Source organism: Microtus ochrogaster, unplaced genomic scaffold, assembly GCF_000317375.1.
Source record: "Microtus ochrogaster isolate Prairie Vole_2 unplaced genomic scaffold, MicOch1.0 UNK48, whole genome shotgun sequence".
Taxonomy (NCBI): domain Eukaryota; kingdom Metazoa; phylum Chordata; class Mammalia; order Rodentia; family Cricetidae; genus Microtus; species Microtus ochrogaster.
Window position 1 is genome coordinate 2822760 of NW_004949146.1, and position 20967 is coordinate 2843726.

Genomic DNA, 20967 nt, shown 5'->3' on the forward strand with positions numbered 1-20967 from the left:
CTCTAGCACATTTGTTTTTAGCATTTAAGTAACAGGGTACTCTCACTGTTTTTTTCTCTACTATTCCCATTACCAATTTTATTGGTGAAAACAGCATCCAAACCCACTGATCGATCACTCAGTGCATTTAATCCAATGTCTCTCCATCTCCAGCCCTCCCTTACCTGCTGACCCCGGATGGTACGCAAGGAGAACATGCCTGTCTCCCCCTCATCTGCAATGGAAACCCCAGGCAGATCCATCTTCAGTTCCACACGCTCCCGCTGCTTCCTCTGCTCACGAAGCAATTTCTTTTTCTTCCTGAACAGATAAGTTTGAGGGATTTAACCTGCCTGGCTCCAAAATTTCTGTGTCTTTTTACCATCTCCATACACCATTCCTCAGGCCCCTCACCTCTTTAGTTCTGCCACCTCTTGGGCCTTCATCTCTGCCAGCGTCCGGTTAAGCTGTTCTTCCTCTTCCTCCTCTGAAGCCTGTTTTGTCTCAGCTATTGACTCGTCCTCCTCCTCTTCTTCTTCTGAGCTGAGGCTGACACACCAATCCAAAGTAAAGGTCTGCTTATTTTCCCAGACACTTGATCTAACTCCCAGCCACTCCAACCCTGGTTACTTCCTCCTCACTTGATGTCCAGTGCCTTTGCTTGCTCTTTCAACTTCTTGGCCACATATCGCCGAAGTCTTGTTCTCCAATTCAGTAGAGACCTGCCCAAGAAATAATAATCATAACTGTCTCCATCCCTGCCTCTTTAGGTCCACGTTCCAATTTTCAGGCTTCAGCCAGAAACTTAAACAGAATACTGGTTCCCAGAGTCCAACATGTTCTTCAAAGGCCTGTACCCTGACCCTTAAAGCTGTGTACCTAAGTTCCTTGCGCCCCAGCACTTTGATGTCTTGACAGCATGCTTTTACATCCTCAGTTGTAGCTGGATGCTGTGCCAACTCTTCATCATCTATTGAGATCTATGTGAGGAAAAGGCATGAAATTTCTTTCTGGCTGTGTTTCTGGGAGCTCCCTTATACCCTCAATCTGGGAACTCACTTCGCTGGCCTTGGAGAGGAAATCAACAGGATTGGCAGCTCGCAAGAAGTCAGTGACTGAGGTCCGATGATAAAGAGTGAGGTCACCCTCGGCATAGCCTTCAGCCTTAGGAAAGGGAATAAAGATGGTTAGAGAGTTCTCTCTTGGATATCAAGCGTTCCCAGTTTTAGGACCCACTTCTCAAAACAAAAAAAAATTACCTTTGGCTTCTTCTTTGTCACCAACTCAGTAACCGTTTTAGCCTGAACTTCAACCTCCTTAAAGGCAAACTTAGGATCGAAGAATTTGCTGTCAACCTTGTCAGGAGCCAGGAATCCTAAAATGTAAGATAGATCAAAGGTATGCTTTCATTAGAAAGCTGTGTCAAGAGAAAGAAGTAGTGATGTCCCACCTTGGCAGACAACAAAGATTTCTGCAGATTCATGGCGAGAGGCCTGGGGCTTTGTGGCCTGGACACGGTGGAACAGCTGCTGGAAGATCCATAGTAGGGGCTGATAGTCACGGGAACGGAAGACTTTTGTGATGAAACAACCACCACGGGCCAAAAAATCACAAGCCAAACGCAGCGCCATCAGTGTCAAGTTAGCTGTAGAGAGAGACAGTAAGAATATGCAGCTTCAGGGCATGCCACCTCTACCCTCACCTCCAAGGCCCACATTCCCTGTACCTTGTGAGTAAGCATCGTGGACCCAACTGGCCCCAACATTGGGAGCCCCATCATTGAGTACAACATCAACTTTCCAAGTCTTCAGCTCCTTCCTCAGGGCCTAATGAAAAGTAAAGAGTTTATTGTATCAGAAACAAAGGAAAGACTAACTTAGAATTCCTGGTCCAGTCATCAGTCTCGTCATTTACTAAGTGCCCACCATTGGCAACATCTTGTGTCAGGTACTAGGGATGAAACAACACTTCTGTCTTCAAGACAGAATGGTTCACTTGAAAGAACTTTACTGAAGATCTCTTGTCCTACCAATTCACAGCACAATTTCTACTAGGCATGGTGGCACATGCCTGTAATCCCAGCACTCAAGAGGCAGAAAGACTGCAAGATCAAGACCAACCTTGCTCTGTGTAAGTCTGCACTACATAGTTATAAGCTATCCTTATAAGCACACAGCAAGACCCTGTCTTAAAGGGGAAAAGAGAAAAAGGAGACTCTGATTATAAGTAAAGATGGAGATGTACACTAGGATGGTCAGGAGTCTTGTGGGGCAGGTCATGGTAAACTGGGAAGTGCTTCACCTTAGGAGATAATGATGCACATAAAGAAAGGGGCAGGAAAAAGAAACTCGTATTACCTGCCTACAGCGCTCGGTTGTGATATCTTCCTGGAGAGTTACAACATTGGGAAGAGGCTTGATTGGAACCAGGTCTACTCCTGGAAGAAGTTAGGTCAGCGTATTATAGGATGGAGGGAGGTGTAGAACAAAGTACTTCATACTTCATACCCTCAAGTACCCGAGAGTGTCACTCACCCACAATAAGACTGGATACAGGCATAAACTTGGAAGCCACCTGCAGCCTGTGAAAGGGACAGATGAAAATACCTTTCCATCCTCTGGCAATGTAATGTCTCACCCCTTTTAGGGGTACATCTTTACGCACACATTCTCAACAATCAAGCAAACTGCTTTTTTATTCGAGACAGGGTTTCTCTGTAGCTTTGGAGCCTGTCCTGGAGCTAGCTCTTGTGGATCAGGCTGATCTCGAACTCACAGAGATCAGCCTGCCTCTGCCTCCCGAGTGCTGGGATTAAAGGTGTGCACCACCAACACCCGGCACAAACTGCTTCTTGAATTCCAGCACAGGCCTGCATTCCCAGCTCCAAAGAGGGCAAGGAAATAAAATCAAAAGTTCAAGTCCATCCTGGACAACTTTTTAAAGAGTCCCTGTCTCAAGAAATGATAAAGCAGATTGAGGGTATAACTGAGAGGTAGAGTGCCTGTCTAACATAAGTCCTTGGGTTCAGCCCCAGTTGAGGAAAAAAGGAATGAAGCTGCCTTCTAAAGTTTAAGAGAGGTACATACTGTGGAATATGTCATCAGAATTATTTAATTACTGTAACGGGGATGGGTAGATCCGATTCCCACACTCAAAGCAACTCAAAGCCAGGAAGGGCCAGGAAGGTGCCATCAAGAGCAGCCCCTGACAAACGTTACCATCCTCCGGGAGCAGCACACAGGTCCAGCAAGGCACGGGCTTTCTGCAGGAACTGAAAGCGACGATTGAGCTGGATCAGTTTGAAGGCAGAGCGCGAACGATAACCTGGGTCGTAGGGAGTTAAGAGTATAAAACAATACCGTCTACGGAGGACTTTTCTAGCAGTGCTTTACGGCCTCACAACACCATCACCCCCTCTAAGGAAAAGGAGTTCAGTATTAGAAAAAGCGGACAGGCTAAGTATCGTTGACGCAGCGCGAACCCAGACTCACCAGTCTCTTTGGCCAAGTGATAGAACTTGTCTCGCCGGCTCTTGCCTACTTTGCCTTTCTTGCCCATGGTGGGATGAAGTAATATCACTCACTCTGGGGAGAAAGAAAAAGTTGAGAAGATCTTCCCAAACACTGGGTTCTGCTCCGGTTCCTCGGGTGGCGAAGAAATCACTCACCGGGCCCCGAGACTGCCCTTAATTCCACAAGGTTTTCAACCTTAAGAAGCAGCACGTGTAGGCAGCAAAAGTACTTCCGCTTCCGCTCGCGTTCCTTACGTTCCTGGCTTTGCGTTTTCCGCCATTTTGAATGTGGCCAAAATTTTTTTGTCTGCGGGCCTTACAAGTTAAAAGTGGAGCCTCAGAAGGTCGCGTACGATAACTACTGATTTAGACACCAGGAAGCAACAACCAGAAGTTCTATGCCTCTTCACTGCCTCCCAAAGCTACTGACTGCCACAGCGCCTCTCATTAGAGCCGCTATTATTGTCCCGCCACACACCCCGCCCATTGGCCCGGAACTCTTCTCTGCCAAGTCTCAGGTCCCAAGCTTCCGCCTCCGCGCCTGCGCGATAGGGTAACTTGGATGCCGGCGATCCCTGCCGAGAGAGGGAAGATGGCGCTTGATGGGCCAGAGCAGGTAAGGCTGCAGCGGTTCCGGGAAGGCGGCCACCCAAGCTGAGTGCGGAGTGCGTGTAATCTGAAGTGAGGGGTGGCTAAGAGCAAGGGGGTCGAGTGGACCAGGGATGGGTGAACCACGTCCGACTGGACCCTGCCAGGAACTGGATCTGCTGTGTCAGCGCCGCCCGGGTTGAACAGGACAGGGGTGGATAGAAACTGAATGAAGAGCTAGGCAAGCGGGAATGGCCTGGGGCCGGACCAGGACTAGGGTCCTCCGTGTTGGCTTGTCTGTAGTAGTACACCTTGGGTTTGTATAGCTCTTGCCACAGAGCAAAAGGGCTCTGTGGATAAATGGCCCCGTGAGCCTCCTAAAAGTCTTCGGAGGTAGATGGTAATTGCATTCTTTTAGTAGATTCAAAGGGGGAACGGTTAAAACCAAGAACTAAGCCTCTGAATCTGAAATTCGAACACACAGACCTCACCTATCAGATGAGATCTGAGGAAAAGGGAATGAGATGTTTTCTGGCCTTGTTTCTTAGGCCGTATGGTGAAGTGCCCTGGAAATAGTTTGGCTTAATCCCTTGGTAGTTTAGGCCCTTATTTAACAATTACACTTGTCTTCAGATGGAACTGGAAGAGGGGAAGGCAGGCAGTGGACTCCGCCAGTATTATTTGTCCAAGATTGAAGAACTCCAGGTGAGTACAGACACCAGAGGGAGCTAGTCGGAAATGTGAAGTGATGGGTGCAGATTTCCACCGCGAGTGCACTGAAGAGTTTTTTTCCTATGTTGTTTGTTTGTTTGTTTTTGGATATGTGTGTATACATGCATGCCTGTGTACGTTTATGTGCACCATATCTGTGCAGGTGCCTGTGGAGGCCAGAAGAGTGCAGTGGATCCCCTGACTTGAGTTACAGGTGCTTATGAGTTACCAGCCATGCTGAGAACTAAACCCAGGCCCTCTGGAAAAGCAGTAAGCCCCATTAACTGCTGAGCAATCTCTTCAGTTCCCTCTTTGCAGTTAGGAATTAACAAGTAATGTAAAGAATATTAATAATGCCCTGCCCTTAACACCCATCCCTTTGATTTAGTATTTGAGTAGTACTTAGGGTTTGTTTGTTTGCTTGCTTGCTGTTTAAGTTTTTCGTTTTATTTTATGTGTATGGGTGTTTTGCCTGCGTCTGTTTCTATGCCACACATGTGCCTGGCACCTGTGGAAGCCAGAAGAGGGTGTGGGATCCTCTGGAACTGGAGTTATAGGTTGTGAGCCAACATCTGGGTGCTGGGAATTAAAGCCAGGTTCTGTGTAAGAGCAGCCAGTCTTTTAACCACTGAACCACCTCTCTAGCCCTGAGTCAAATTTTAATTTAAAGAAAAAGTACCACTGAGTTGGAGTGGTAGGCATACCAGTAATGCTGGCACTCAAGAGGCTGAGGCAGGAGTAGTATTCTGAGTTTGAAGTCAAGCTGGATTACATAAAACCCTATATGGAAAACAAAAGCACTTGCCAGAGTTACGGTTAGCCAAAGGTGTAAGTGGGAATGAGAATGGGTTTGGAAAGGCACAGAGAAAATTTCTGAAGCCCAAGTGCATTTACGCCCATTCTATGTGGTTTACCTTTTCTTTTTATAGACAGTGTCTCCCTGTGTACCCTAAACTGACCCAGAACTCCCTATGTAGATCAGGGTGAACTCAAGCTCTACCTCTGCCTTCCAGGTGCTGGGGGGTTTACCGTTTTTTTTAATGCTTCTATATGTGATTTCATCACTCAGATGTGAAATAAAGCAGGATAGTAGATGCTATTGCCTATGCACAGTTTCTTCCTTTCTTTTTTTTTCTTTATTTTTTTTCTTTTTGATTTTTTGATGCAGGGTTTCTCTGTCAAGTCCTGTCTTAGAACCAGCTCTGTAGACCAGGCTGGCCTCAAACTCACAGAGATTTGCTTGCCTCTGTCTCTTGAGTGCTGGGGCCAAATGTGTGCCACCACTGCCTGACTGTTTGACTGATTTATTAAAACAGGATCTTATTGTGTAGCCCAGACTGACCCGGAACTCTTCAGCTTTCATTCTAAACCTCCTTAGTGTTGGAATTACAGGCCTGTGCCAGCCTGTCTGTCTTCTTGTTTTTCAAGCCAAGGTTCTTCTGTGTGGCTCTGGCTTTCTTGAACTCAATCTGTAGACCAGTAGACCAGGCTGGCCTTGAACTCAGAGATCCGCCTGCCTCTGCCTCCCAAGTGCTGGAATTAAAGGCGTGTGCCACCACCGCCTGGCCTATGCCTGCTTTTTTAATTCACTTTTCTAATTTTAGTTTTTGAAATTCTCACTGCATCACATATGCACACACATTTTTCCTCCTTCCAGTCCCTCCTGTACACCAGCTTGTTTTCCCTTGTTTTCTCTCAAGTTCATGGCCTTTTCTTGTTACATGTATGCACACAAATATATGTGTGTTTGTATGTATATATGTATGCACATACATACATGTGTTCCCAAATACATAAGTACAACCTGTTTAGTCTGTATGATGGTGCCTTTATGTTTGTAGTCAGTAGGTGTTAGATGACCAGTTTGGGCACAGGGGACTGTCCCTTGGGGAAGATTATTTCTCCTTTCAGCACTCCTACCTTACCCATAGTTCTTTGTCTAGGGTTGAGGCCCCATGAATGAGCTTCCTCCCTTTCCGTGTTAGCATGTTCATTGGTGTCATCATTGTTTTTCTGACTTGTTTAGGCAGCCAAGTTGATGAGACTTCATGAATGTAGCTCCTCTGGCATTCTAGGAGACACAATCTGTCAGCAAATTTTTTGTTCCTCTGGCTTTTAGAATCATTTGTCCCCCTCTTCCAAAATGATCCCCAAGCCTTAGGTGTAGGAGTTGTGTGCAGATATATAAGTTGGGACCAGGCACCACAGTCTCTTGTTCTTCACATTTTGATTGGTTGTGGTTTTCTGTAATTGTCTGCATTTGTTGCCAAGAGAAGTTTCTCTGATAAGGGGTAAGAACTACATTTATCTGTAGGTACGAGATATTCGAGTATAGTTCGGGACTGTGCTGTTCTAGTAAAATGATAGCTGTAGGCTTTTCAAGACCCATGACTTCAACAGCCCAGGGTAGTTGGCGGATTCCCCACCCCTCAACAGGCTCTAAGTCCAGTCAGAGAGCTGTTGGTCGCCACCATGGGATGCATGCCACTATTTCTGTGCTTCATAGGCACCATAGCTAAGCAGGCCTGCTGGCTGCTTTCTCCCTTGGAAGCTTGCATAATTCTTTTGGTGCCTTGAAAGCTAATCCTTGGGGAAAAGGCTTTCAGGTCAGATCCATCTCATGTGCTGTGGGTCCTGTGTTTGAAATGCATGGTGTTGTTAGCAATAGGGACTTAACTTTCCACCTCTGCGGGTGGCAACCAAGGGCAACAGCGGTCCCTATAATGTTTTGAGAGTCTTAGATAACCCTGACCAACTACTCATACCTAGTGGGGCTTTTTGTTGTTGTTGTTTTGCTCTTTTTTGTTTTATTTAAATGTACATTGGTGTGAGGGTGTCCGATTCCCTGGAACTTGAGTTACAGACAGTTGAGCTGCCATGTGGGTGCTGGGAATCAAACCCGGGTTCTCTGAAGAGCAGCCAGAGCTCTTAACCACCTAGCTATCTCTCCAGCCCTCTGGTGGGATTTTAACTAATTAGTCTGTGGCCCTTGAGTGGAACATTGACAACCCAGGTGGGGAAATTTCATTTAAACTATATGTGTATTAGTATATATAGATTTATATGTATTATATATTATTTTATGTAGATAATGATTCCTTGATGACTTTTTCCAGACATCCTCCTATATGTTTCTTTTCCCTTTCTGATTAAAGCCTCCTGTTTCCCATTTCCCCCTTCAAACCACTTCTATCCCTCTCTGTTACACACACACACACACACACACACACCCATAGTCCCTTTTTCCTTTCCTGGTTCTTGCAGCCACTCCAGGTTGTGTCCACGCATCTGAAGACTTGCAGTTAAGAACTAATTTACTTTTAACTGGCAGCAGAACTCGGGCTTCCTTCTCACCTGAGGGTCTGCACCATGCCATGTTCCCTCTTCAGAAGCCACTCCGTGAGAAGCTATAATCTTTTTCCATTTGATCCCGTTATTCCTGGACCAGTAGTGGACTAGAAGCCTTCTGTGATAGCTACCTGTGGCTCCTTAGGAAACCTTGGCAGAGAGGACAGGGTCCTCAAATACCTGAGTTCTGAAGCAGCAGCTCAAGCCTACCTGTAAATGTCTCAGCCAAGATACAGTTTCCTACGTGCTATTATTGCCTTTGAGTAATGGGATTTGTCTCTTGTCCTCCACAGTTGATTGTGAATGATAAGAGCCAGAATCTCCGGAGACTGCAGGCCCAGAGGAATGAGCTCAATGCAAAAGGTGAGAGGAGAAGGTGGAAAGCGTCATGTGTTGTTGAGGCAAGATCTGGTGTTCCCAGCCTTCCATCTTCTGCAATGCTCTTGGTCTCCTCTCAGCCAAAGTGAGCTCTCCCCTGTTCTTATGTAGTTGTTTCCCTGCGCACCTCTTCAAATATCCACTGTAAACCCCTTTCAGGACCTAAGTTTTTTCTTCCAAATGGTAAAACAGTCTTTAGTTTATGCAGACTAGACTGAGTACAAAGGAGGTGCCAAATGAGAAGCTGGATGACTGGCAGTTTTTATGGTTGTGTTTTGTTTGGTTTGGTTTTTTTCTATTTAGTTCGACTGTTGCGGGAGGAGCTGCAGCTGCTGCAGGAACAGGGCTCCTATGTTGGAGAAGTAGTTCGGGCCATGGATAAGAAAAAAGTGTTGGTCAAGGTAAAACATGACCCCAAAGACCAGCTCATTGTGTTCCCACTCTTTGTGTGTGGCCTTGGCTCATGTTACAGAAGGTTCCTGTGTTATCCCTGGTTGGGGGTGATGTGCTGACTGTTGAGGAAAATCATGAACCCTTTTTATTCAGGTCCATCCTGAGGGTAAATTTGTAGTCGATGTGGACAAGAACATTGACATCAATGATGTAAGTGCAGCTGGTGATGAGGGGGAGCGGCACTGCCACGCTGCATCCTGAGACTCCCTCTGCCCTTCATCCAGGTGACGCCCAACTGCCGGGTTGCTCTGAGGAATGACAGCTACACTCTGCATAAGATCCTACCTAATAAGGTGGACCCTCTGGTGTCACTAATGATGGTGGAAAAGGTGCCGGACTCAACTTATGAGATGATTGGTGGGCTGGACAAGCAGATCAAAGAGATCAAAGAAGTGATCGAGCTGCCTGTGAAGCACCCTGAGCTCTTTGAAGCACTGGGCATTGCACAGCCAAAGGTAAACGTCAGACTTTCCTGGAGGCGGCTGTTTCTCCTTCCTCAGACTAGACCTCCTGAAGAACAGCAACAGGAGATTTCCAGAGCACTAAGCTAGCTTGAATACAGTCCAGAAGGACATTGATCTCCGTTTTAAAATCCCTCCCCTCGAGCAAGGGATCCAGCACAAGGCCCTCATTTATAAAAGGTGTATATTCGATAAATGAAAGGGGTTGGCTTTTTTTTCCCCTAAGTGTGATGTATCTGTCCCCCTCCAGGGAGTGCTACTGTATGGACCCCCAGGCACTGGGAAGACATTGTTGGCCCGTGCTGTGGCTCATCATACGGACTGTACTTTTATTCGTGTCTCTGGCTCTGAGCTGGTACAGAAATTTATCGGGGAAGGTAACCGTGGCTAAGAATGTGACTGTTGAGTGAAAGGGGAGAGGGTGGGTACGCATTAGCTCCTAATGCCAGGTTGGCCTTCGCACAGGGGCAAGAATGGTGAGGGAGCTGTTTGTCATGGCGCGAGAACATGCTCCATCTATCATCTTCATGGACGAGATTGACTCTATTGGCTCCTCACGGCTGGAGGGAGGCTCTGGAGGGGACAGTGAAGTGCAGCGCACAATGCTGGAGCTGCTCAACCAGCTGGATGGCTTTGAGGCTACCAAGAATATCAAGGTGAGGTGGCAGAGGCTTTCCGAAAAGCCAGGTAAAAGTGTGGAGTTGGCACACAGGCCCAAGAGTTGTTTGGCTGATTCCGCCCCTTCTTTTCCCAGGTTATCATGGCAACTAATAGGATTGATATCCTGGACTCTGCCTTGCTTCGTCCTGGGAGGATTGACAGAAAAATTGAATTCCCACCTCCCAATGAGGAGGTCTGTGGTAGATGGTGCTGGAGGAGCTCTGGCTATGGAGATAGGGTGCAGGGCTTAGGGCTTTCTTCTTTTATCCCTAGGCCCGGCTGGACATTTTGAAAATCCACTCTCGGAAAATGAACTTGACCAGGGGGATCAACCTGAGAAAAATTGCTGAACTGATGCCAGGAGCTTCAGGGGCTGAAGTGAAGGTAACTGGAAGCTTCAGGGAAGCAGGGCAGTGCAGGGCTTCAGGGAAGGAGTAGAGCCAACTCAGGGCTCAGAGAGCCCAGCAGCAGGGCCACAGCTTCTCTTCCCTGCTTAGGGTGTGTGCACAGAAGCCGGCATGTATGCTCTGCGGGAACGGCGTGTCCACGTCACTCAGGAGGACTTTGAGATGGCTGTGGCCAAGGTATGTGCTTCCACCTTCTTTGCTGCGGTGGCTCTGGACCATAGGTTCAGCTCATGTTTACACAGCTCATAAAGCCCCACTCACACACGTATATTCACTTTCTTCTCCCTCCCTCTCCAGGTCATGCAAAAGGACAGTGAGAAAAATATGTCCATCAAGAAGCTATGGAAGTGAGGGTTTATCCTCTGGGTGCATCCCTCAAATAAAGGTCTGTGTGATACACTCTCTAGAACTCTAGTCTGTTACTAAGTGACTGCACTGTTCAATGACCAGGTCTGGGTACCACCAATAAACAAAAGGATTTATTTGGAATTTTCCAAGTTTGCCAGAAATGGCATTTGCCAAGCCTTAGGCCCACCCTCTCTTAAGACCAAGTACAAAGGATAAAAACAATCCGCCCAGCTTTCTCCTTCCTCTCCAGCACGCACACACCCCTACTTTAGCTGGGTTAGAGAACTGGCACATTCCCTCCCTCTGGGAGACTCCACCTCCCCCCTGCACAAGCAGCTGGGGGTGGGTAGCCTCATGGCATCCCAGGAGATGATGGCGGCTGTAGCCGCTTGCATAGATTAAGAAAAGAAAATAAGGAGACACCAAGTAGGGCTCCCTGAAAAACCCCCGTTACCTCTGTACAAAAAAAAAAGTGGCTCCCACATAGAAAAAACCTGCTCCCCAAATAGTGCAAATACCCAAAGAAAAGGACAAACCAGCAGCAAGGCTGGGCTTGTAGGAATGGCAAAGAACTTTGGTTGAGAAAGGCCAGGAAGAGTCTTAGGTTGGGCCTCCTCTTCCTTGTGCAGCGCCCCAAAGCCAGCTGACACTGGCCCTTGGGTGGAGCCTGTAAACATGCAAACCCAGCAGCCTTTGGTTCGGAAATGTCTGTTACAAAGTTAAAGCACAACCTCCAGCAGTCCATGGGCCTGCCTGCAGGGGCTGAGGCGGCATCTTAGGAACCCGACCAAGCCAATGCTAAAGGTAAGGAATAAGGCTTTGGGGACCAAGCGATGAGGAATCCTAGCACTACATTTATGAAACTAGCTGGGGAGTAGAGGGTGACAGGAGACACCTCACTCCATCCTACATGTCTGCAGCCCCAGCCAAAACCAAGAGGATGGTCTCCTGCCAGGTTCCAGGGCTGGGAAGGAAGGAAGCAATCCCTGAGCAGTTAGGTCAGGCGAATTCCCAGCACCTGTTCCAGTTCCTGCCTTCGCTGCTGCACCTGAAGAAGAGAAAGCATGGCTCAGGCTTCAGCTTCTCAAAGAAAGAAGGCAAAAGTGGCAGAACCTCACCTTAGCAAAGATGTGCCTCCCAACTGCTTCCTGAGCCCAGGGCTGGTGGTAGAAAGCAGCTCGTCTCTCCTCCTCAGGATTCCCAATCACATCCGTGATGATCTGTAAGGGGCAAGGATAAGTAAGGTGTGGCATAATTCCCAGCCTGCTCTGGGACCAGAATAGTGCTTGGGGTGAAAAAGTCACCCAGTGTGTTAGGTGAGACCACCTTCAAAAAAGGAGGACTATACCTTGAGGTCTCGGCGTTGGGAACGGAGCCATTCTTGGATGAAGTCCTGGGGGTCAGTGCTAAAGCTAAGCATGAAGTCCCTCTGGGTCTTCAGCTGGTTGATGGATTCAATAGTCTCATGGATCTGGAGAAGAGGTGCAAGTGTCAAATTGTACAAATTGTACTCCAGCCCTGGAGACTGCTCTTAGATCTAGGTCCAGAGGTGCCTGTCCTCGGTGTGCTATGTGGAAATGACAGATCAGCTCACCCTCACTCTGGCCTCAGCAGCTGTGGAGACAAAGGACTAACCTTGACGTCAAGAGAGGCAATCTCCTGCTGGTTGGTGGTGGAGGCCAGAAAGTTGCTCATCTGGGCCTTCAGTGGGTCATCCACCTCCACATCAATGTCGTAGCAGGCTGTCTTCTTCTGGTCATTAGGATCCACGCTGCAGGCAGCAAAGGAACGGAAATGGAAACATGTACATGCCAACCACCAAGCCTTCTATGAGTAAAGTTTGAGGCTGAATTCTGTTTTCAAAGAGCCATCATCCCATTTCTCTTCTGTTTACCTAATGACATGATTGATAACAATGGGGTCTGGATGCTGCAGCAATCCAGCCAGCTTCATGGGAATCTCAGAGAAACGGAGTCGGCCACAACTGAAGATCTGGAAAGAGCATCAAAGGCATGGTGATACGTGAGGGCACGGGGGAGTAGCCTATTCTAGGGCCAGTAGACTGCAGTCAAAAGCTGACTAAGCACTTGCCCACTAGGGTTCCAAAACAGAAGAGCCAGGGGTTAAGAGAACAAGAAGGTGGACGCAGCTGACCTGGCGGAAGTAACGATTGCAGTTGATGTACTCCCGCTCGTGTCCGTCCTGCAGCTGGTTGTGTTTGATGTAAAGCCACAGCGCTTGCATGATGGCAGCCCTCGTCTGTGTGTGCACTCCCAGTAGCCTTGCCAGTCGGGGGTCCAGTTTATACTGAGGAGGCTGGGGACAGACAGGAATAAAGAAAGGTTCTTGTGCAGAGACAGAACAGAAAGGAGTCAGAATTGTGGCTCTCAGCCTTCCTAATGCTGCAACCCTTTAATACAGTTCCTCACCATAAAATTATTTTCATTGCTACTTCATACCATAATTGTTACTGTTATGAATTCTAGTGTAAATATCTGTGTTCCAGCGGTCTTAGGCAACCCCTGTGAAAGGGTTGTTCGACCCCCCAAAGGGGTCATGACCCAGATTGAAAACCACTGGGTTAGAGGAACCTGCTCCCCTCCCCTGCATGAATCCCTGTGCCTCTCCACGTGACCCTGGCATCTGTCACCTGATGATCCAGCATGAGCAGGAGGGTGCACTTGACATTGAGGTCTCCTGGTCGTTTCACTTGAAAGCCATCTGTTTCTTGGGTGGTGGGCATCCGATGCCACTGTCAGAGAAGAGGGGTGCAGAGCTTATCATTAACGTTACTCAGCCAGCACAATAACTTTATGCTCTGTATCCCCTGGCAGCTCATGTCCCTCCCAGGCTCTAGGACCATTCTCACCTCCACCAGGTGGTTGTCAGGCCCGTACAGCTCCTTGTCCAGCTCGATGACAAGGCTCTTGAAGAAAGATGAGAACTTCCTCTTCTGTTTGCTGGGCTGGGAATGGAAAGAGCTGTGAGATGGGTGTGCTCCGAATTGCTAATCAAAAGGGAAGACAGTTCAGTCCTGGAGCTCAAGGCAGTGGTAGGGAAAAGGCTCTCCATTAACCCCATACCAACCAGTGACTGAGGAAATCCAAGACACTCGACTGCCATCTACAGGAAAGCAGTAATAACTACAGATGTTCATCAAGCTCTGTGATGGAGCACTTGCCTGGTATGTGTGCAGTCCAGGGTTTGATCCCCAGCATAGAAACAACAACCCTAGCAACAACTCTAAGCTCTAACTGGATACAGATGTGCCCTTCCTAGGGATATTAGGATTTCTTAAAGAGTACTCATGTCCGCCCACAGTCTAAAGTCACACCCACCTTCTCCCCTCCCAACACCTCCTTTCCCAACTCACATCATCCAGAAGTTTTCCCTCCACTCGAAGCTCCCAGGAAGCCACCTTGTCTGCTGCTGGGGTTCCCCCGGGGGTCCCTGCAGTTCCTGCATTATCACCATCTGTCTTGCTGGGGCTGAATGTATTGGAAATATAGATCCGAAGTTTTCGTTTTTGCTGAAGAGGAAGAACAATGAGCTAGAGGTGGACAGATGTGCTGGAAGCCCTATCATGTTTTCTTAGAAATAATAACCCTTGGAAATTGGTAGTAGTGGTGTTAGCCTTCAAGAAACTCAACTTTGGGGGCAAGGGGAGACACACTGGTGAATTACTGACGGTGCCAACACCACAGCTACATACAACACGATACCAGGCAAATCAGACGCCTCTGGAGCCAAGGACATGGCTTAATACAGCAACATATGAGATTAGCATATGTGAGGTTGTAGGTTCTAAACCCCCACCCCCATTTAAACACCCACTACAGTCCTTTAATACCTTAGTCTCCTAGAAAGCCTCTACCGTTCAGGGGACTGCTCTAGATAATTAAAGAACAAAGAAAGAAAGACAAGGAAGCTTCTTTAGGGATGGGATGTGAAAAGATAGCTACTCTGTCTACTCTCGGGTAGCTCTTGTGACCCGGAGCTGTGAGATTTACATTCTGAATCATCAGCCACATACATACATACATATACAGACATGTATACATACATAGTTGAAACAATTCTCATGCAATGGTTAAGTACTCACTACTGTGAATTATTTTTCTATTTGCTAGTATTCTATATTTAAAACACAGTGGTGGGCACAATGCTTGTGATCTCAGAGCACTCACAAGGCAAAGGCAGGACTGAGTTAGTGGCCATACATAGCAAGGTATCATTTGAAAACATACTAAATTGAGCTGTGCTCTACTGGGGGACAGCTCCCTGCTGTGGGAAGTACTGCTCTAGCCTAAGCAGATGAGCCCTGCTCATCCCTGGAAAGCAAGGCCAGGGAAGAAAAACAGAGTTTGAGAAGACTTAGGGTAGCATATACCGTCAGAGGCTTTTTGATAGCTTCTTGGATCTCCATTCGCTTGCGAGCAATGGTCTGGTCCAGCTTCCTCTCAAAAGCTAAGAGATCCATGTATGCCTGAGACTCTGGGACAAGCTCCCGGATCTGCAGATTGAGAAATGCAATGGCTTGCTTCAACCAGCTCTAGTTCTACCATCCTCCCTTGCTTCCCTCTTCCAGGATTGGGGAAGATAGCCTTCAATCCTGGCCAACCAGAGCTGGGCAGGCCTCCTAAGCACTCACTCGCTGAGGTAGAACCTTATCTGCCATCTTCCTCCTCTTTAACCTAGTAGGAAACAGAAGCCCATTTAAGAGGGTAATAGTCCAAACTCCCTGTCTTCAAAACCCTCTCCCAAATCACCGAGAGTCTCCTTGGGGTCAAGGTAGAGGGAACCTGTTAGCAACAGTGATGAGCTAGAAAGGCATGAGAAAGTCTTACCCTCGGCGCTGGGCAGGCATGGGGGGCTGGGCCTGAGGCACAAGCAGGCGTTTTCGGAATGGATCCATCATGGTAGGTGGCATGCCAGGTCGAAGTGGTGCAGCTGTGCCAAATGGGGAGCCAGCTGGAGGTCCCACCTGCAAGCCAGCCATGGGCATTCTGCTTCCTGGTGACATGCCAGGTCGCTGGGTAAAGTGGGGCAATGGAGGTACACAAGTCAGTGGCAGAGCCCTACGAGGTCCATAGCCCATACCCTCCATCTCTCTCGCACATGGGGAGACCTGCTAAAGACCAGGAACAAAGGGGAACAGGCGCCTGAGCCCAGCGTGTAAACCACACCTGCCCCGCCCCTGCAACAGCCCTGGCAGCCGTGCCAACAAATGAGGCAGCCAGAGTCCATGGGTGGGAGGGAAGCACCATTTGCAGAAAGAAGGGCCAGGGGAATTTTAGGACTTATCACCACCTTTCCAGCTTCAATATGCAATGTCCTGCCCCCTGGGATGAGAAGAGCCAGCTCTGAGTTATTTATAGAGACTAGATGCCCCACAACATTCTCGCTCTTCCGTTCCCCATCCTGAAGGAAAAACACTACTTGGGTGATCAGGGGCAATGCATAGCAACATAGGGGAATACAGGGGGATACAAACAGTCTGATGGGGACATGCCTAGTGGCATGGCAGGGGAAAAAGGCAGCTGGTGGGATATCAAGCCGTAAGACAGGCAGCACCCCAGGTGAGCAAGTACAATAGGATGGCTTGGCCATGTCACAACATGTAGGGATGGCCCCAGGAGAGTACAAACACCATCTGGTCACCATATGGCCCCTACCACAACCCGGACCTGAGATCCCACCCCCCCGGCTTCTCTCTCACACTCTTCCCTTCTGCCATGCCCCTACATCTATGTCAAAAGACCCCCCAAAAGGAAGTTCTGGTTCTTGGGTGGCTTCTGGGAATGAGGGCAGCAGACACCTGGACTCTACCAGTGGTCTCGGCACCACCTGGAAGCCAGGCTGCTCCTGGTTCAACTTAACCCTAACCACCCAAAGCTTCAGAATAAGATTGTCCTGGGATGCAAGGAGTAGAATAAGGGTCACCAGCAACAATCTGGGTGACATAAGTAGCTTCTTGGTTTCTCATTTAAAGCCCAGTTCTCTAACATTTCTGGGAGCCCTCCACCTCCCAACTCCATTCACAGGGCTGCTGCCTGAAAGGCCTGTTTGGCAGCTCTGCCTTGCACACACTGTCCCTGGCAGCTTCACAGGGCTGGCCCCAGGGCCCAGGTTATGCAATCAATCAGTACAACCAGACAACCAGGCCAGCCTGGGTGGAGATTCACACCAAGTTAAAGAACACCCACCCCTCAGCATCCTGTTGATGAGTTTTGGCAATTTCTTTATCCAGAACTAAACCCATGTTCCCAACAACAGAAGGTCAGATTCATGACCACTAGCAGAAATGAAGGGAAAGAAACACGACCCAGAGACAAAGGGAAGAGCACAGGAGCAGGGTGACAGGGAAGCATGTGGCAATTGAGGAGTTAAAAGTGGGAGACCCTGGGGCCTCAGGAGTCCTGCCACAAGTCTCTCCTCATCAGGAAGAAATTCATCAAAGCTGTTGAAAGGCAAAAAGACAGGCTATTTCTCTGTCCTAATAAGCCAGAGCCAGAAATTATAGAAGGGGGATGGAAAAAAAATACCCAGGATAACCACAGCTGTTAGACCCCCACCATCATACAAGACTTGAGGTTTTCCTAGCGTAATTGCAGATATAAGCTGAGGTGCTCCAGTCCCCCAAGAAGCTCTCCACTGAAGTTCATAAATCCTGCAGTACTCCTGAGCCCTCCGGGAAACCCCAAGATGAGGCAGCCCAGGCAGGCCTAGAATAGGCTTCACCCAGACATCTGCTCCAGACTTCTGGGGCTCGGGCTTCAGGCCTCCAGCTCACCCAGGGCCTCGGGGGAAGGCTGCTCACAATTCAAGTCCCAGTTCCCCTTTGCCAAGCTCTACACCTGGGCTTTGAAGAGCCAGAAACTCCTCCCACTTAAAAACTCAGGGTTAGAAAACAAGAAAGTCACAGCCACAGAGTCTCAGCCTTTCTGCCTACCCACCCCACTAGTGGTGGGTGAGCCTGGTTGAGTCCCCTAGTCCCCAGAATGCAGTAACTTCTTCTACTTGGTCAAACACCCCACATTCCAGACTTGATCCTATAACCACCGAAGAAGGCAAGGCCTGGTTCTGCCATCTCTGGGCTAGGAATCTAGGGCGCAAGGAAGCATGCTCTGCTCTGACCCAAAGCCTGTTAGCCCTGATCTTCCGGATGGCTGTCTGGGCCTAAGAGCCTCATCTGGAGAACGTACCCTGACCCTATGAACAGAACCCAGCAATAATGCACAGTAGGTTCTTTGTTTTTTTTTATTGTGGTGTTAAGCCCTTCAGCTGACTGTACTTCCAAACTAGAATAACGCTCTAGAGGTAGCTGGGCCATTACTTTTATTTTGACAAGCTCCCAAATATGCCCTGCTTGGGCATGCAAATTCCTGCTCTTCCTGCTCTAACCAGGAGGAAACCCTTTGTCCTCAGACCACAAGCCCTTTAGGAAGCTAGATACCTGGACATGGAAAGAAGCAAGCAGAAAAAAAAATTTTAAAAAGAAGTAAGCAGTGTTAACTGGGTTCTCCTTACCCCCTCTTTCCCCTGCCCTTTCCCAGAGAAAGATGAGGAGGAAGAAGTTGAGAAAAAGAAGATGATGATGTCAACCTGGTTGGTGTGGGATGCCCAGTCAAGGCCATCTTCTTCCTCACACCTAGAAGCCACAGCTCTCCATCTGGCCTCAGCATCGGCCCAGGGCCACTCTCTACAAAATATGGAGGAATCCACCTTCCCATGTCATAAGGGTCTTTCCCAAGGGCACATTTTCTATCGGCTGTGTGCCAAGGAAACTGGTCTGCATACTGAGCTTTGGGACAGCCAAGACTTCATAGAGAGAGGGTTAAAAAAGCAAGCACACAGATCTCCGCTAGTGCCTAGAGAAAAGGAATCTTCCACATCAGTTCCAAGCAAGCAGAGGTAAGGGCTAGAATAACTGATTTGGGACTCATCAGTGATCCTAGGCCCATGAATCTCCAAAGAGAGCAACACGGAGAAGATAAACTCCAGCTAGTATCCTTGGGACCAAGTCTATCTCTGGCCATACCCGAAATGAAGAGGAAGGGGTTTTGGCACTATTCCCACCCCATCCCTGGCTAGTTATCTCCTTAGAAATTTGGTTCCTGGTGGAATATGCACTCTACGAGGACCTATTTCTGAGGCTTCTACCTCGAGACACCAGCAGAGGACAGAGTAAGCTAAGGTGCACACAGGCTGAGATGCATATGGCCTTATCAAGAACACGGAGAATAAGTAACGGAGTGGTTGGGTGTGGTAGTGCCTGGCTGTAATACCTTGAGAGGCAGAAAGAGTTCAAGGCCAGCTTTTTGGCTACACAGAAGCCTGGGCTGCAGGAGACCCTGCATTAAAAAACAAAGGACAAAAGTGACAAGGATGTGGGAAAAGGACAGACACAATCCCCAGGCACTCTGGAAAAGGGGTGTAGCTCACTAATACAGCAAGTGTCTGCCAAGTGCAAAGCCCTGCCTCAGTACCACGCTCAGCACCAAAATGCAAAAGCAAACCATAAAGTCCTCAAACTTTCTGGAGCAACTTGCAGAGCATTGGGGAAGGAAGCGCCCCACATGCAGGGTCAAGCTAAGTCCCCAGTGCACTGGCCACAGAACCTTGTTCCATGCTCCTTAGTGGCCTTTGAAGCTGCAACCTGAGACTGCTCTCTTCCAAGTCAGAAGGGTCAGGGCAGCACCCTCTGAAGCAGCCGCTGCCGACTCCTGCAGCACCAGAGCCCCAAGACTCCAAAAGCCTCTCTGCTCCTCCAAACTTAACCGGATACTGACACTAAGAAGAAAGTCCAGGACAGAGCGTATCTAGAATATTCTGTTGCGGGAACTGGGCCTTTTTCAGACCTGGCCGCCGCCGTCTCTCGTCTAACCTGGAGTCATCTAGGGCCCCTCTCCTTAGTCCCCCATGTCGTAGGAAGCCAGGCTTCCTTCCTCCTCAGCCAGCAGCTGGGAGCCATCTCAAGACACACTAACGCTCTGCCAGTTCCCAACTAAGAAAAAAAAAAAAAAAAAGAGCCGAGGCAGAGTCGCAAGAGACCGAAGCCAAAGAAAGGAAGGATAACCCTGTTTTCTCAGTAAAGAGACCGAAGCCAAAGAAAGGAAGGATAACCCTGTTTTCTCAGTAACGACCCTGTTCCCTAATTTTCTCACCACATCTCGGGTCACCCCCTAGCCCCGACTCTGGGATCTGCCTTGGACTTTTCCACGAAGCCGTGTGCTAAGAAGCCCCGGGACTCTTCTAACTGCTCAAGCCTGTGCAGGGACTGCTCCTGCCCTGACCTGAGGCCCGGGGAGACCGAACAGGCGCCCTCGCGCCGGCGCCCGCCAGCCTTCCTCACCTGGTACTGCGCCGCGGGGCCCGCGGGGCCCATGGGGCGGAAGGCGGCGGCTCCCGGGACCCCCATGCCTCCAGAAGGCCCCGGGCCTCGGAGAGCCGGGTTGGGCAGCATTCCGGGTCCCGCAGGAGGAGGCGGCGCACCAAGGGCCGCGGCAACGGCGCCGCCGCCGGGGCTCAGCGGGGGCAACGGGAACCCGCCCGCGCCACGGCCCGACATCGCTCTGTCCCGTCCCGCGGTGCAGCGATCCGGACTCCGGGCTGTGAGTGTTAAGTCCGCTCCGCGAGCTGTGTTCCGCGATCCGGGACTTTCCGATTTTATGGCCGGGTTCCGGGATTTTCTATTCCAAGTTCGCCAAGTTCTTCACGGACCAGCTTTAGGAGCCGCTGCCCCTCGGGCTCCGCTCCTGTCGGGGTGACTCCAGATCCGGGATGTGCTGCCAGCCCGCCAGCCTCTCCCGGCCCCCGGAGGTTTGACCGCCCGAGTCCAGTTACCCAGAGGCGGTAACGAACGCCCAGCCCCGCCCCGCCCGGGCCTGCCATAGGCCCGCCCCCTCCCGGCAGCCCAATCGGGAATACCTCTTTAAATCCCGCCCCTCGCGAGACCCGCCTCATCAGGCACTCTTCATAGCAGCCGGCTCTAAAGCCCCGCCCTTTGGGACCGCCTTTTCCCCCCCAGGAGGAGCGGGAGCGGAAGCTGCATGCGGAAGCGCTGAGAGAGGCTCGGGGTCAGAGTTCAAAGGTCACACTCGTAGCCCACCCCACCCTCCCA

The 20967-nt window shown here is 49.4% G+C and overlaps 3 protein-coding genes across 3 annotated transcripts in view; 1 reads left to right on the forward strand and 2 right to left on the reverse strand.

Moving 5' to 3' along the window:
• The window catches only part of Ftsj3 (FtsJ RNA methyltransferase homolog 3), a 7734-nt gene extending 3731 nt beyond the window's left edge, over nt 1-4003 (reverse strand). Inside the window, exons 1-13 of the mRNA XM_005369434.3 lie at nt 3647-4003; nt 3471-3563; nt 3198-3303; nt 2514-2560; nt 2337-2416; nt 1706-1805; nt 1430-1624; nt 1239-1354; nt 1039-1143; nt 859-959; nt 621-701; nt 394-528; nt 165-300 (exon numbers count right to left, since the gene is read on the reverse strand). Of these exons, the coding sequence (XP_005369491.1) occupies nt 165-300; nt 394-528; nt 621-701; nt 859-959; nt 1039-1143; nt 1239-1354; nt 1430-1624; nt 1706-1805; nt 2337-2416; nt 2514-2560; nt 3198-3303; nt 3471-3537 (1269 nt within the window). The 5' untranslated portion in view covers nt 3538-3563; nt 3647-4003. The remainder of the gene's footprint in view (nt 1-164; nt 301-393; nt 529-620; nt 702-858; nt 960-1038; nt 1144-1238; nt 1355-1429; nt 1625-1705; nt 1806-2336; nt 2417-2513; nt 2561-3197; nt 3304-3470; nt 3564-3646) is intronic.
• An 11-nt stretch (nt 4004-4014) lies between these two features.
• On the forward strand, nt 4015-10905 carry Psmc5 (proteasome 26S subunit, ATPase 5). The gene is made up of 12 exons (XM_005369436.2): nt 4015-4106; nt 4712-4783; nt 8431-8500; nt 8819-8916; nt 9062-9118; nt 9193-9423; nt 9680-9806; nt 9895-10085; nt 10184-10282; nt 10363-10473; nt 10587-10673; nt 10794-10905. The coding sequence occupies exons 1-12, from the start codon at nt 4053-4055 to the stop codon at nt 10845-10847; spliced, it is 1251 nt and encodes a 416-aa protein (XP_005369493.1). The 5' UTR covers nt 4015-4052; the 3' UTR covers nt 10848-10905.
• Nucleotides 10906-10957: 52 nt separating this feature from the next.
• On the reverse strand, nt 10958-20681 carry Smarcd2 (SWI/SNF related, matrix associated, actin dependent regulator of chromatin, subfamily d, member 2). The gene is made up of 13 exons (XM_005369437.2): nt 20200-20681; nt 15692-15876; nt 15496-15538; nt 15235-15357; nt 14218-14373; nt 13714-13809; nt 13495-13596; nt 12999-13160; nt 12739-12836; nt 12480-12615; nt 12193-12315; nt 11963-12064; nt 10958-11892 (listed from the first exon to the last, which is right to left on the reverse strand). The coding sequence occupies exons 1-13, from the start codon at nt 20413-20415 to the stop codon at nt 11839-11841; spliced, it is 1596 nt and encodes a 531-aa protein (XP_005369494.1). The 5' UTR covers nt 20416-20681; the 3' UTR covers nt 10958-11838.
• Nucleotides 20682-20967: the final 286 nt, after the last annotated feature.

What these genes read in the sequence shown, in the direction of transcription:
- Smarcd2 (XM_005369437.2), bottom strand. Translation starts at nt 20,415, where the DNA reads ATGTCGGGCCGTGGCGCGGGCGGGTTCCCGTTGCCCCCGCTGAGCCCC. An exon ending in ATAAGGTTCTACCTCAGCGA is followed by an intron (nt 15,358 to 15,495) that starts GTGAGTGCTTAG and finishes CTCAATCTGCAG; the next exon opens with ATCCGGGAGCTTGTCCCAGA. An exon ending in AGGGAAAACTTCTGGATGAT is followed by an intron (nt 13,810 to 14,217) that starts GTGAGTTGGGAA and finishes TTCCATTCCCAG; the next exon opens with CCCAGCAAACAGAAGAGGAA.
- Psmc5 (XM_005369436.2), top strand. Translation starts at nt 4,053, where the DNA reads ATGCCGGCGATCCCTGCCGAGAGAGGGAAGATGGCGCTTGATGGGCCA. An exon ending in CCAAGATTGAAGAACTCCAG is followed by an intron (nt 4,784 to 8,430) that starts GTGAGTACAGAC and finishes TGTCCTCCACAG; the next exon opens with TTGATTGTGAATGATAAGAG. An exon ending in CTTCAGGGGCTGAAGTGAAG is followed by an intron (nt 10,474 to 10,586) that starts GTAACTGGAAGC and finishes TTCCCTGCTTAG; the next exon opens with GGTGTGTGCACAGAAGCCGG.